Source organism: Lycorma delicatula, chromosome 5 (genome assembly GCF_047948215.1).
Source record: "Lycorma delicatula isolate Av1 chromosome 5, ASM4794821v1, whole genome shotgun sequence".
NCBI classification, from domain to species: Eukaryota; Metazoa; Arthropoda; class Insecta; order Hemiptera; family Fulgoridae; genus Lycorma; species Lycorma delicatula.
The window spans coordinates 108,637,534-108,653,681 of NC_134459.1; the positions used below are offsets into that span (position 1 = coordinate 108,637,534).

The 16,148-nt window shown below is 30.1% G+C and overlaps 1 protein-coding gene across 4 annotated transcripts in view; it reads right to left on the bottom strand.

The window, feature by feature from the left end:
* LOC142325290 (cilia- and flagella-associated protein 157-like) overlaps nucleotides 1–11,833 on the bottom strand; it is a 42,181-nt gene extending 30,348 nt beyond the window's left edge. Inside the window, exons 1-3 of one of the 4 annotated variants that reach the window (XM_075366840.1) lie at nucleotides 11,610–11,833; nucleotides 6,005–6,173; nucleotides 3,355–3,457 (exon numbers count right to left, since the gene is read on the bottom strand). In XM_075366840.1, the coding sequence (XP_075222955.1) occupies nucleotides 3,355–3,457; nucleotides 6,005–6,173; nucleotides 11,610–11,734 (397 nt within the window). In that variant the 5' untranslated portion in view covers nucleotides 11,735–11,833. Of the gene's footprint in view, nucleotides 1–3,354; nucleotides 3,458–4,517; nucleotides 4,866–6,004; nucleotides 6,174–11,609 lie in introns of those variants that run through there. The other 3 variants (XM_075366841.1, XM_075366843.1, XM_075366842.1) reach the window with 3 other exon arrangements.
* Nucleotides 11,834–16,148: the final 4,315 nt, after the last annotated feature.

Below are 16,148 nucleotides of genomic sequence, written 5' to 3' on the forward strand. Positions count from 1 at the left end.
AAACTAGTCCTCCGTTCGGATCTCTGGGTGGGGACTACTAAGGAGGGGATCACCAGAAAATTAAAAAATAACATTCTATGAGTCGGAGCGTGGAATGTTAGAAGTTTAAAAAAGGTTGGTAGGCTGGAAAATTTAAAAAGAGAAATGGATAGGATAAATGTGGATGTAGTAGGAATTAGTGAGGTTCGGTGGGAAGAGGAAGGCGACTTTTGGTCAGGTGATTTTAGAATAATAAACTCAGCTTCAAATAATGGGCAGGCAGGAGTAGGTTTCATAATGAACAAGAAGATAGGGAAGAGAGTAGAATACCGACAACGATTGTTAACGTCTATATGCCTACAAGCGCCCATGATGATAATGAGGTAGAGTGTGTATATGAAGAGATTGATGAAGCAATTAAACACATAAAAGGAGATGAAAATTTAATAATAGTTGGAGATTGGAATGCAAGCATTGGAAAGGGCAAGGAAGGAAATATAGTAGGTGAATACGGGCTGGGCAAAAGGAATGAAAGAAGGGACTGACTTATAGAGTTTTGCACGAAGTATAATTTAGTAATTGCCAACGCCCAGTTTAAAAATCATAATAGAAGAATATACACATGGAAAAGGCCAGGCGATACTGCAAATTATCAGATACAATATATCATGGTTAAGCAAAGATGTAGAAATCAATTCGTCAACTGAAAAGCTTACCCTGGAGCAGACATTGACAGCGACCATAATTTGGTGATAATGAAATATAAATTGGGATTTAAAAACCTGAAGAAAAGGTGTCAGATGAATCTGTGGAATTTAGAGAAGCTTGAGGAAGAGGAGGTAAAGAAGATTTTTGAGGAGGACATCGCAAGAGGTCTGAGTAAAAAAGATAAGGTAGAAAATGTAGAAGAAGAATGGGAAAATGTTAAAAAGGAAATTCTTAAATCAGCAGAAGCAAACTTAAGCGGAACAAAGAGAACTGGTAGAAAACCTTGGGTTTCAGACGATATATTGCAGCTGATGGATGAACGTAGAAAATATAAGAATGCTAGTAATGAAGAAAGTAAAAGGAACTACCGACAATTAAATGCTATAAACAGGAAGTGCAAACTAGCGAAAGAAGAGTGGATTAAAGAAAAGTGTTCAGAAGTGGAAAGAGAAATGAACATTGGTAAAATAGACGGAGCATACAGGAAAGTTAAGGAAAATTTTGGGGTACATAAATTAAAATCTAATAATGTGTTAAACAAAGATGGTACACCAATATATAATACGAAAGGTGAAGTCGATAGATGGGTAGAATATATTGAAGAGTTATACGGAGGAAATGAATTAGAAAATGGTGTTATAGAGGAAGAAGAGGAAGTTGAGGAGGATGAAATGGGAAAAACAATACTGAGATCTGAATTTAAGAGAGCATTAAAAGATTTAAATGGCAGAAAGGCTCCTGGAATAAACGGAATACCTGTAGAATTACTGCGCAGTGCAGGTGAGAAAGCGATTGATAGATTATACAAGCTGGTGTGTAATATTTATGAAAAAGGGGAAGTTCCGTCAGACTTCAAAAAAAGTGTTATAGTCATGATACCAAAGAAAGCAGGGGCAGATAAATGTGAATAATACAGAACAATTAGTTTAACTAGTCATGCATCAAAAATCTTAACTAGAATTCTATACAGAAGAATTGAGAGGAGAATGGAAGAAGTGTTAGGAGAAGACCAATTTGGTTTCAGGAAAAGTATAGGGACAAGGGAAGCAATTTTAGGCCTCAGATTAATAGTAGAAGAAAGATTAAAGAAAAACAAACCAACATACTTGGCATTTATAGACCTAGAAAAGGCATTCGATAATGTAGACTGGAATAAAATGTTCAGCATTTAAAAAAAATTAGGGTTCAAATACAGAGATAGAAGTACAATTGCTAACATGTACAGGAACCAAACAGCAACAGTAATAATCACAGAACATAAGAAAGAAGCCGTAATATGAAAGGGAGTCCGACAAGGATGTTCCCTATCCCCGTTACTTTTTAATCTTTACATGGAACTAGCAGTTAATGATGTTAAAGAACAATTTATATTCGGAGTAAGTGTACAAGGTGAAAAGATAAAGATGCTACGATTTGCTGATGATATAGTAATTCTAGCCGAGAGTAAAAAGGATTTAGAAGAAACAATGAATGGCATAGATGAAGTCCTACGCAAGAAAACAATGAATGGCATAGATGAAGTCCTACGCAAGAACTATCGCATGAAAATAAACAAGAACAAAACAAAAGTAATGAAATGTAGTAGAAATAACAAAGATGGACCACTGAATGTGAAAATAGGAGGAGAAAAGATTATGGAGGTAGAAGAATTTTGTTATTTGGGAAGTAAAATTACTAAAGATGGACGAAGCAGGAGCGATATAAAATGCCGAATAGCACAAGCGAAACAAGCCTTCAGTAAGAAATATAATTTGTTTACATCAAAAATTAATTTAAACGCCAGGAAAAGATTTTTGAAAGTATATGTTTGAAGTGTCGCTTTATATGGAAGTGAAACTTGAACAATCGGAGTATCTGAGAAGAAAAGATTAGAAGCTTTTGAAATGTGGTGCTATAGGAGAATGTTAAAAATCAGATGGGTGGATAAAGTGACAAATGAAGAGGTATTGCGGCAAATAGATGAAGAAAGAAGCATTTGGAAAAATATAATAAAAGAAGAGACAGACTTATAGGCCACATACTAAGGCATCCTGGAATAGTCGCTTTAATATTGGAAGGACAGGTAGAAGGAAAAAATTGTGTAGGCAGGCCACGTTTGGATTATGTAAAACAAATTGTTAGGGATGTAGGATGTAGGGGGTATACTGAAATGAAACGACTAGCACTAGATAGGAAATCTTGTAGAGTTGCATCAAACCAGTCAAATGACTGAAGACAAAAAAAAAATAATCTACTTCAAAACATTTTCAGTTGCCCTTTCAATTACAAAACATAACCATTTTTCGATAACCATGTGCAGTATGAATGACTTGAGTCACTTCAGATGGATGTTAGGAAGACTGAAACTGTTTTGAAGTAAGTTTTTAGAAATATTTTATTTTTATATTGGTTTGGCATTACAAAAATATTTAGTTTTAAACAATTTTCATTGCTAACCATCATGGATAAGAATGTGGGAAATTGATTAATTGTAGTGGTGATATTGTTGTATTGACTTGCAGTTAAAACTGGTTCAAATCTTTTTCTTAAGTTTATAAGTGGAATGCTCTGGATTGTTTCAATAAATTAATTAAAAAATAATGTCCTAACATACTTAAAAGATGATATGATTAATATCCTGACATATTTTCTCTTATTTTAATATATTTTGCTTCTTCAGCTACTTACGTAAAAGTTTTATTTCAGAAGTTAGTTGTTCATGCATAACTTTGAAGTCGTTTTCCATGTTTCTTATTTTTTCAGTAAACATTGCTTTTTCTGTCTCCCTTGCCTGTTAATCATATAACCAAAGGAAATTAAAAATAAAATCTTTTTCATAATATTTACATAAATTTTAGCTTTTTTTTTTTTTGTTAAATCAAGTTATTAAAAAATAGTGTGCACTCCTCCACACAGTTTATTGCACAACCTATACATTTAATAATAAGCAGAACAATTTAAAAATAAAACCAATTCTTTTAACAGGTAAGTGAGAGAGTTCTTCAAGAATTACTAGGCAAATTTTAAAATTGGTTTTGTGTCCACTGTTTGTTTTAAAAAAAGGCGGTAAAATATTAGTGCTTTGCATTTTCTCATTTAGTTATATACAAAAAGAAATCTTAACTGTTTTTAAAAGTTTAAAGTAGATATGATTTTATCGTATAGTACAATTTTACTAAATTAGTACCTCTACTACTAAATCACAGAACAATGACCTTCATTCATTGCAACTTAACTTAATGTTATTTCAAGAAGTTCTATACTCAAATACAATTGCTAGCACATAAGGAGAAGTTTCCACTCTTCAATTATGTTTCTTTATGTAAATATTTACTTGAATTACAAGTCAACATTATGACTCTTAACCAAGATGTATATCACTGCTATCTTATCAATAGTAATCAACTAAATGACCTATTTCTGAATGAATTAACACACACAATGTAAATACACTATATGTATATACATATATATTAAATTTGATAATGTAATTTATAAAAAGACAATGCAAATAAAACAAAAATTCCAGGCAACTTGCAAGTGAGATTATATACTTATAATGCTACTAGTATCAAACCTGCCTTACTCCAGTTTTCAAAATTTTTCAGGAGAGCTGAAAAACTATTCTTTCCTCTCAGTGGTAAACAGTTATTGAAATTATTTTTTTAAACTCTTGTTTAGTAACTTGTTAAGTACAAGTCAAAAGCTTCTGGGAAATTTTCAAACAATTCTCTTTGTGGATGCTGAACAATTGACGTGGAACCCAGCAAGCACAGACTTTCAGACTTTTCAAAAGTTTAAAGAATCATGGATAATTGAAAATGCTGAGCCATAGCTTATTTTCAACTCACTTGCAATGTCATCGACTGTAATTCATAGATTACCAAGAATCTTTTGTTTAACCATTTCAATATTGTTGTTGGTCTTCGAAGTGGAAGGCCTACCTTGTTGCTGTTCATCACAGAGAGAAATCCTACCATTTTTAAAGCGATCAATCCATTCATAGATTTTGCTTCCAAACAAACAATTCTCTTTATATTGCTTCTGCATTCGACGAATGATCTCTGCTGGTTTCACCCCTTTTGAACTGAGGAAATGTATCACTGCTCACATTTTTTCTTTGATGTAATCAGACAAAGAAGCACTCATTTCAAACAGACTTTTAAACACAATCACAAATAGCTAACAATGAAACAATACTTTCAATGAACAGCTGTTATGAGTTATAGCAGAGCAATCATTGCTGCCATACATGTGTGTTGGGAGGGAAATCAAAATTTCCCTTTACTTTTTTATTTACCCTTAGGTATAAGTATTGGGTTTGTATTAAGTATAATTACTGACATGGATGAGAAGCTCAGTGGGGCCAAGTTTTAGTTTTCTTCAGCTTCTCATGTATGAATTGTTTGTGGATAAAAATGATCATGTTAAAAGGAATGTTAATTTATAATCATTTTAACATGTTTGTACATTATAAACAGTTTGTGGATAAAAGCTCTATAATCATGTAAAAATTTAATTTTCAGATTTAAGCAGATCTTTACACTATGGAGTGTAAAGATTTGCTTAAAATAGTTTTAAAAACGTCAATCTCATGATCTTCTGCCTGTGTAATCTAAATTCATAGCTGAACCATGGGATCAATTTTATATAAAAAAAGATCAAGCTTCTACATATATAAATTTTATATTCCTAGCTTCAAATTATTATTCTCTACTTACAATAAAAGAAGCAATTTAAATTGAAAAATGTTTAAACTGAAAAATGTTTAATAAACTTCCAATACTTTTAAAAGTAATAGTTCTAAATAAATTGAAGTAAGAGATATACATCTATTCATTCTTGGGTTACAAAATTCAACTCTAAAATTTTATTTAGACCTATTGGCCACAGATTTATACAAATTATTTTGTAACAGCAGTAAAATATAGTGATTGCAAAGACTATATTTTCAGTTGATGATTTTTTTTAAGTGAACTATTTCTGTTCATAACAGAAGAATTTAAAAATAATGTAGCACAATCAATCCTTAAAAGTACAGAACAAAATATGCCATAATTTCTTGAATTATACAAAGTTTTTAAATACTCATATCTCTTTGCTGATATGATTCTCATGATTCTACACAATTGTCAGTATTTAATATTGATCAATGTTTTTTTTTCAGATACATTAGAAATTTGTAGGCATTTGAAAACTGAAAAATAAAGGACACTAACGAATAATTTTTTTAAATAGCAAATTAGCAGACCAATATTCTACTAATAATGCAGATGTCCCTGTTTAATTACCATTACATATGCAGATGCATCTTATTAGAGGAAGAATTACAGTATACCTGTTGCAGAGCTACAAGCCTTTCTTGAAGTTCTACTATTTCATCTGACTTGGCTTGCAAAGTTCGTTTTAAATAAGCTATAATATCAGCTCTGTCTTCATCTAGTTTTTGTAGAGCTTTCTTTGTTTCCTCACACTCTTCTTCTAACATAGAACTTTGAGTTCGTAATCTAAAATCATTAAAACTCATTTATGTATGTGTAAAAAGTTACAGTTTATTAAATGTTTATAATATTAACTTAGTAAAAAGCACAATTAATTATTAATTCATACATGTTATTCTCAATGTAATATTAACTTTTTTTTTTGTAAGATTTCGTAGAAATTTATTTGATTCTTGTTTTTAGTTAATGATATTTACACTAACATATATTTTAACAGTGATTCTAGATAGTGTAAGTTGTAGTTTTCATAATTACAGTGCTAGTGGAAACAATGTAAATGGCATAAAATTAAGGACTAGGTTAAATTATGTTTAGTAAGATGTAAAACTATAATTTAGGATGGTATTTGACTGGCTTCTTTAAATCATATTTATGTTCAGAAAGATCAGCAGAAAATGAAAAATATTGTATTTTTGCTTCAAACTAGAAAATAGATAAAAAATACAGTACGTCTACTTATTTGCTTATTTATTTATATGAAATAAATTAGATTGTTTCCCATCATTAATTTTTCATTGGACTGAAAAGCCAGCTATAAAAAGCCAGCTTTATGTTTAATCATACTGGCTTCAACACTGGAATTATTAGTTTGATTTTTTTTGGATGAAAATCTTCATATCTTTACAATAATAACATTAGATTTGGTTTAGCAATTAGTTAAGAGAAGCTAACATAATTTAAGGTCTACCAGGTAACTTAATTTGTAAGGCTTCAGTATGTGTTGAATTCATATATATATATTCTGAGGGCTTTGAAAAAATAAAACAATTTCTGAAAACATGTATTATGTAAATATTAAAATACGTCAATTTTTACAAAATATTTCTATTCCCTGGACTGGCTGATTACTTATTCTTTTGTTTGTGAGTTAAATGTTAATGTTTCTAACTTTTATTTGATAAGTTAATAGTAGCCTAATGTTCTGAAAGTACTGTTAGTAATATTTTTATAAAGATGGCATAACTGATCATCTGAAAGCACATTTAACATGATTGATTACTTTCTGACTTTAGTAAAGTAGTATTCCCAAATTTGCAATTTTGTACACTATATTAGTGTGAAAAATTCTGTCTGCGAATTTAATTAAACATTATAAATTTTTTTTAGGTAAAGCTTGATGGTATGAATTATATTTAATATTAATTAACTATTAATTCAATCTGTGGTTGAATTATTTCAATCCAGTTTAATAGGGCTTAAAAAAGTTTTGTAAAAAAAAAATCAGAAAAATTGAGTTATAACCTTCTTGGATCCCAAATCAACTTGCAAATTTTTTTCTGAGAAGAAAGCTGGACTATACACCCTAAAAGCCTTAAGAAATTATATTTTATTTTTAAAGATTTTAGAGGATTATTGAGACAATATTACTTAGGTAATAAGTTTTCCTCCATCCTATTTGTTATTTATCTCTCAGTTGCTCATAATAAGACTGCTGCATTAAAAAGCATATTGCACAGTCATCTGAAACTGTGTTCTGTATTGATCATCTTCACCATTACTTAGCAGACAATGAAGCTAACTTTAAGAACAACTTAAAGCAGATTTACACTCTTTTTTGAACAATTAGTTTTATTAATTTATTCTGTAATTCTTATTCAGTTCTTGTGCTTGTAAAAATTGTATTAAATTTCCTTCACAATACTTGATCCCCCCCTTTCTGAATAGATTCAGTATGAATTAGGTCAGCTGCCATACATGCTTCATTTTCAACTTTAAATACATATATAAATAAAGCAATATTTTCTTGATGGAGCTTGGTATGTATCGTAGCAGCTCTGTGTGCTTTCTTAGTCAAAACAATTCTTTTTCTGCAGGTTTAATAAAAAGCCTAGTAGACATATTTAGTAAAAATCCAATAATAAATGGTCAATGTGCTTACTTAACAAAACCACATGTTATAATTGTGAAGTAAACAATTCTATATAAAACAATTAATTATAAGTAATAGATAATTGAAACACATAGTCCCCACATTATTTTGCCAATTATCAGTATTAATAAATGAACCATCTATTGTTATACAGTAACAAAACACAACTTGTACATTGAGAGATGACTCTGACTGAATTTTTGGCCAGCAGAGTATGTCAAAGTTATTTTTATTTTTAATTAAATATAAACTTTTCTTGATTTTTAATGATTGTTATTATTAATCCAGTAATATTTAATTTTTTTTTAAATCTAGAATCTTATCATATAAGTTATGCATCATTCTATGTAAGGTAAAATGCATTACTCAAATTGTATGTATTTTTGTCTTACCGGGCTAATTTTCTGTTAGCATCTGCTAATTGTAGTTCATAAAATTCCTTGTCAACTTCTTCAAGTACTTCTTTTTCTCCAGCTTCTTGCCCTCTTTTCTGAAGAGCATTTTTCTTTTGTGGACCCATGTTTTTTATTTTAGTTTAGTTAACGTTTTGAATTAATTTAATATTAATAAATTTGGTGTTTTCCCATTTATTAGAATAAACTGTATTATTATGAGTTTTTTTTTTTAATTTACTTATGCAATTTATCAATATGTCTTTTTTATTTTTCCAAGTGTCAATAAAAATTTCTAAATGCTTGTTTTTTTATTTCCTAACTTACAATACATATTACATGAATTTTTATTTATATTTTATTTTTATTATTTACTTAAAATTAACTCAGAATTGATAAATTTTAACCTTTCTGAAGCTAGGTTTTATTAAGAAATAATTTGTAAATCAGCTGATAAATTATTTAGAATCATGGAATTGATATTTTATTCAAGGATGTTCTTCTTTATTTCATTATTTCTTAATAAGAAAATAATATATTAGTTTAAGATAATTTATATTGACCTTTTTAAGTAATTTATGTATTTTTGACATTCTCAATTCTATTTACAAAGAAGATTTGTGTTGTATATTATTTGGTTAATATAATACCTTACAACTGTATCATACAATTAAATTGATACATATACTGCTTCCTTAAGTACTGAAATTATGCTGGCCTCTGTGGCGCGAGTGGTAGCATCTCAGCCTTTCATCCGGAGGTCCTGGGTTCAAATCCCAGTCAGGCATGGCATTTTCACAAGCTACTTGTTATATTCATCTCATCCTCTGAAGCAATTCCTAATGGTGGTCCCGGAGGTTAAAAAAAAAAAGTATTGAAATTAATCATATTTTCAGTGTAATCTTAAGTCGTTTCTTCTCTGACTTCATTTATTTTATATATTAAATACTACTTCACCCTAACTAGTACAAAAAAGATTCTAACAGTGTAACAGCTACTTCCGTATTCTTTTCAAAAATTATTAATAGCATTACCAAATTTTTATATTGTACAGAGTATCCTCTAAAGTTATTGAATTTCTTTCTCTTCTTTCAACACAACATTAAATAGTTTTCCCAACCTCATTAGTAGAGAGTAATATAACCATAATGAAGAGGAAAAAATATTAATTTTATCTGCAAGTAAAAATATAGTTTCTTTCTTTTTTGTCTGATGAATTAATTCAACACAAAAGCTGTATGTAGGAATATGAAAATGGAAATTTATAGCGTATGAAAAATGTCATCCATACCTGACTGGAATTTGAACCCAAGACCTGCAGATGAGAAGCTAGACACTACCACTCTGCTACAGAGATTGACAGGGTGCCAATAAAAAAAATTGTTTTTAGAAATCATAATTACTAAAAAATAATGGGGTTCTGTTTTGAGGAAAATAATTCAGATTTAAAATATAACTAGGTTAATGTTCAAAAAACTTTTAGCTATGTTTTATAAATACAAATTTTGTTAGCTTATGCTTTTGTGAAAAGATTTGGTGTAATTTAAACTTTCCACTATCTCTAAAATTTTGTTAGTTCTTCTTGAAGTACACCATAACTTTAAAATTTCTTCTGTTGATCATCATATAACAAAATATCTAAATTGTTCAAATTTTAGTATTGTTCTGAAATGTTAAATCATTTCAGTTCAAAATTTAATCAGTTATATTCAAAGAATACTTTGCATTATAGATTTTATTTAGAATAGTTATATATATTTATTTAGAATAGTCTGGTTCTTGATTGTTCACAGCAAGAAATTTAATAACACACAGGTGTATTCATTTGTACTGATATATCTGAATGTATTAAAATTAATTTAGAGATACGGAAAATAATATATTAATCATATTACATTCAAAATACAGACAGTATAAACATTTTTAAAAGTAGAATGATTTCTTGCCACGTAGAAACAAAATAAAATTAATAAAAAGTAGGCAATTTTTCTTTTTGTATGCAAGTTTACATGATACTTACAAATAATTTCAGTTGACTATAAAATCTATTTATATGAAGAAATGTAAGTAGGAAACTATAAGTATATGGGGTAGTTTTAATTTAATATCTTTTTTTAGTTTTTTCCTGTAAGAGAAGAAATTATTACACCAAGTAAAATTTAGTTGTTAATGTAAAATATTTATAAACATGATTCAGTGTTTGCAAGACATTGCAATTTTTCCAAAATAAGATACTATCATTATTATTATTATCATTATACAATAATACTACAGGGTTATGCAGCCAAATGGAAAAGACATACATGGAAAACTACACTTCTAGCAGATTCTAGCAGATATAATTGGCTACTACAGTGCTGCTAGAAGAAAATGAATGCATTTCCTGATTGCAAGATAGTGTAACATCTTACACACCCAATAAAATAATGTTTCTGTGTTAGTTATTTTGGGAGAAAGTCATTTTCTGTGGTCTATGGGCATCTGGATCACGAGATTTATCTTTCATGATTTTTTTTGGGGTTATTTAAAAGAGAACATATTTGGAAGTAATCCTCACACAGTAGATCAACTCAAATGGAATATCGAAGGAGAAATATCCCATATCAGTGCTGTAACCAAAAAAAAAAAGTAACTGCTAACTTGAAGAAATGGGTTGATGCCTGTATAGCTGCAACAGACATTTCAAACATTTATTACAACAAAATTACTGAAATATTTAATAAAAGTTTTTCCATATACATTAGTTTTCATGCATGTTTTTTCCATATGGGTTGCATAATGATTTGCTCATTCTGTATTTTATAATTAATTTACGTGTTATAATTTACATGAGAATGTTAATATTTTAATGTAATTGTTGAATACCATACATTATGCAACATTCTAAGATAAATACAACTCTGTTATATGTTCTCCAATTACACCTCTATCTGACCACATCTACATGGGAGAGCAATGGTTGTAGGGATATGTGAGGATGTCTCAAAAATAATTTTTCATTATTTTAGTGCATCAGGATGAATTAAAATCAGTATTAATATAATGTAAATTCCATATTAATTAATATAATATTACATTAATTAGTAATTGATTAGTTTTCTAGATAGATACAGTTTTTCTAGATATGAAAATAGTCCAATTTAAATGAAAATTATAATTATTAATTACATAAATTCTTACCTTGATAGTTTTTGGTTTAAATCTTGAATTTGTAGTTCATAAAACTCTTTATCAACTTCAGGTAAGGTGTCTTTGTCTTCCTTGACCTGCGTTTTCTTTTTTCCTCCTTTACTTTTCTTTCCCATTTTAAGGTTCAGGTCATTGATTCTTAGTAAATAAAAAAGTTATTAAGGGTTTTCTCATTTTTAACTGTTTTATATTAATAAAAATACAATTACTAAAACATAATACAATATGAACACAGAAGAAAATTGCTAATTGATATAATTTTTTCAGACTGAGAAGTTTTTTAACTGTTATTTAAATTTGTTGTATCCTTAACCAGGCTGATTGGCAGACATTAAATTTTAAAATTACAATTTTTTTTTGAAATTAGTTTCTGTTTTTTCTACACAGGCAGCATAGCATTTTGCTTACTCTGTATGTTATATTAGAATTAATTTACATGTTATACTTTACAAGATAATGTTAATATTTTAATGTAATTGTTAAATACCATACATTATGCAGCATATTACGATAAATACTGTTCTATGTTCTCAATTTTCCGTCTGTATTTTCAGCATGTCAGTGTGGGAGGGACATGGTTGTTGGGATATGTGAAGATGTCTAAAAAAAATTGAAATTTTATAACTAAAATTGTATGATTTTATGATTTTTTGTCATATTTTAAAAATACTTACTTTAAAGAAAAATGTAGTGTTTTGAATGTTTCTGCAGGGAGCTTTTGCTAATTACCTCAAACATAAATCCACCAACACTGGCAATAAATTTTATATTCTACATTTCATAATAATCTTAACACTTTTAACATTATGAAATATATATATATATATATATATATATAAAAAAACAAAAAAAAAAAAACAGAAATACAACAAAATACTAAATAAAGATGCCAATTCAAACCAGACATATTTACACATTGTTAATACATGTATACCTTATTGTAAAATACCACCAGAATTATCATCAGTTATTACCATATTGAAGTAGCATCAGTCACTGGCAATGGCCACAGAGATGACAATAAGTAAATTTAAAAAAATAAGTTTTGTTAATGATGTATTTTGGTCTTTTGTTCTTAAAGATTAAGTTTCAAATTATTGTTATATGAACAAATAATGTTTGTATCATTGTTATTAAAAAACTGTAAAATTATAATTACATGTTTTATACTTAATGTGAGTGTAATATATAAATTTTAGAAAGTCAAACATTTTGATATATAAATATATTAATAAACTAATTAATAAAGCTTGTTAATTATTTACTCAGATCATACTAAATGTACAGATAATATTTGTAAATTAAATCACACACTATATCATTTTATTACAGATGCTGGTTAATCAAAGTTGTACCTAACCCTAGTATAATGCAATAAAAAGTGATGATAAGTCATTTGGTGGTATGATGGACTAATCATCAAATTAAAAACTGATTACTTATTTGTGTGGAGTATATACTATGCGTGTTAACATTTTAAAAGATGAAAAATTATCTGGATGTGAATCAGTTCTTTGTAATCAAAATTAAACATTTTTTTTTAAATTGTGGAAAAATAAAAATATGTTTTAAATACTGTTATTTACAAAAGAAATTTAATGCTGGTATATACAAGTTAAAATAGCCTACCTAATATACAATACTGATTGTACTCGTGCTAAGAAACTATGTAATGTTTTTAAAATTAAAATATAAACTATGATTAGTGTCGTAGCCCCTGACGAACAAGTAATACCTAGTTTCCTACTTGAGTTTTGCTGATATTATAATGTTGCCAGGCAACACTAATTTAGTTTTGATGTAAACCACTGACACTGAATACTTGGGAAATCGTTTAAACCTGTGGAAAGATGTTTCGTTATCTAAAAACAAAAACTCGCAGGGGGGGGGGGGAACTAGGCCTATAAACTACCATGCTTTTTTTTTAAATTTTTTAAATCTAACCATTAAAATGTTATTTGGAAATTTATAACTCATTTTTTAAAGTAGAACTATATTTTTGTCTTAATCGTGATAAACCGGAAATCAAAATTCGAAAACAAATTCTTCTTGTAATTCTTAAATCAATTACATGTTTCTTAACAAATCAATGATTATAAAATTCGTAATCTTTATAAACATACATTGAAAAATGTATGTGTTCACGAGCGATTCTTGCCTTTCGATTTCTTTGAAAGGCTAAAACCCCGTGCCATAAGGTGCCGGTACATGAAGATAAAAATACAAACATTCGATATCAATATTTATTCACTGATTAAAACATAAATATTTATTATGCAGTTCTATTAGAATAAGCGTTTTTATTTGATCTGATCTAAAATGAATACGATTAGCAACTGACCTTGCTAGGTCAGTTGCTAAAAAAAAATACCATATTGCTATATGATATTTTTTTTTTATGAAATTCGATAAAAGGTCAGGAAATCGATAGGGTGAGAAATGGCCGGGGTGACTTCTACGATGAATAATACGGCTACGCTCAGGAAAAATAAGAAATCTACACGACGGAATGGACAACAATGGGTGTGGACTTTATAGTTACGACTGGAAGAGGATATATCGACGAAGATGCCAGGTAGTTTACCGTTTTTTCTCCATTGAGGATGCTTTAAGGGTCCTTCAAAGACTACAACAGAATATTGCTGAACGGGAAACAATAATTCATCCTGCTACGAGCTTCGGCCGATAATAACGCGGTGGTTCTTTCAGAAGGAAAAATTTCACGTTGAAAATCACAAAAATCGTAAGGAAAATACCATACGTGAACATTTTGGACGAAAGACGTTTGTCACTGGTCAAGCTCGTCAATAGATACCAGCCCGTTCGATGGCTCTTTGCAGGTGGAACTTATACAAGTTGAGTGGTGGATGTCTTGATGTGTACACGTGTCGTATTTCACTCTGTGTTTACAACAGTTTTTGGGTAGGTTTGTCGGATTTTTTGTGGATTTGGTTGATTGATTATTGATGGTGGTTAACGGATTGATAAAATTGTGAAACTTTATGAGTTTTGGTAGACGGATTTAGAAGTTATTACGTTTTTTCGTTTGTACAGTTTTTTTTCCATAAGAGACAGTGTATTTGCAGTTAATATAGACTAGAAATATTCTTGATTTGCAAGACTTAGCTGATTAAGTGACGTCAGTTGTTTACAACTTTTAGGACTTAAATAATTCGAACAATTCTTTTACAGGTGAGTGAATTTTTCTAAGTGCTGGTAGTATTATATAAGGGGATACTTCTTTCCTGAATATCGCCCTCATTTTTCACCCTATCCCAAATCCGTTCGGAAGCTATCCGAATCAGGACCCTCATCCAAATTCCGATCCCCCGCCACAAAAACGTTTTGACCCTATATTTTTGAAAATACATTTTACCAACCCCCTCCCCAAACATTATTCGACTCCCCTTATTTTACCGACCCCCAAAAAAAACCCGGACCCCTCCTGAATACTGGTCGAGTGGGGCTTCAGAAAACAAGTAATTGGATATAGAAGAAGAATCTGGAGGTCTTATTTCGATAAGACTTATAGAGTTCCAGTAAATGGAGGAAAACTCTTCTCGGGCAAGAAAGAGCCTACCTCGCCCTCAGGTGGCGAAAAGGGAAGCTGGACCTGCACGACAAGTAGGTGAATCGGAAATGGTGGTCTCATACTCTGCGGTGTCCGCTAAAAGTGCCCCAACGAAGAAGAAAGAAGAATCAAGAGAACAGCCGATTAAGAGAAAAGCAGAAGCGCTTGATAGCAGTGAAGAAGACGTGTCTGATAATTACAGACTTAGACCAGGTTTTATTGGAGACGCCGAATGATAATGCTGGTTCGGCAGAATACGAACACAAAGACTGAAATAAAAGAATGTGCCTATTCGATTCTGGAAAAGGCAAAAAACGTAGAGGTGGTTGTGAATTCATTATGAGATAGCCCATCCTAAATTGGGACAGCATAGAGAAACCCAGACAGAGGGGATTCAGGATATGGTTGATAAAAGTATTCAGTCTTTTCAAAGAATCGGGAGAAGGTGGAGAAGGCGTTGCAATCTGGCACTTAGAGGATGTAATAGATATCAAATGGCAACGAGATTTTTACGAAATGGTGGTGATACGTGGTCTACCAGAGGGAGAAGCTGAGGGATCACGTGTTTTTCTGATCCCTAAAGGAATATGCAAAAAGAGCTTCATATACGGACATAATCAGGGAACAGCTCCTGGCATTGGAAGGTGAATGGATATTGGGACGCTATACCTAGTAATATCATTGTAAAGGACTCACGAAGTGTTGAAATGTTGTATCCTGAAGATGAAGATGAGGATAAACGCACAACACGTGCAATTGTTGTAGACGATGACAACGACGAACTAGTTAGCAACTCAGTTTTTAGAATCGGGAACACGGATCAAAGCAAGACCATGTTCATACCCCAAAACTAGGAGACAGACATAAAATTCGGCTAAATTATTGAATTTTGGGCGAGAAGGGAAAAATTAATGACAGAAAAATGGCCCTTAATTTTAGTCCAAGGAGAAGTCGAGAAG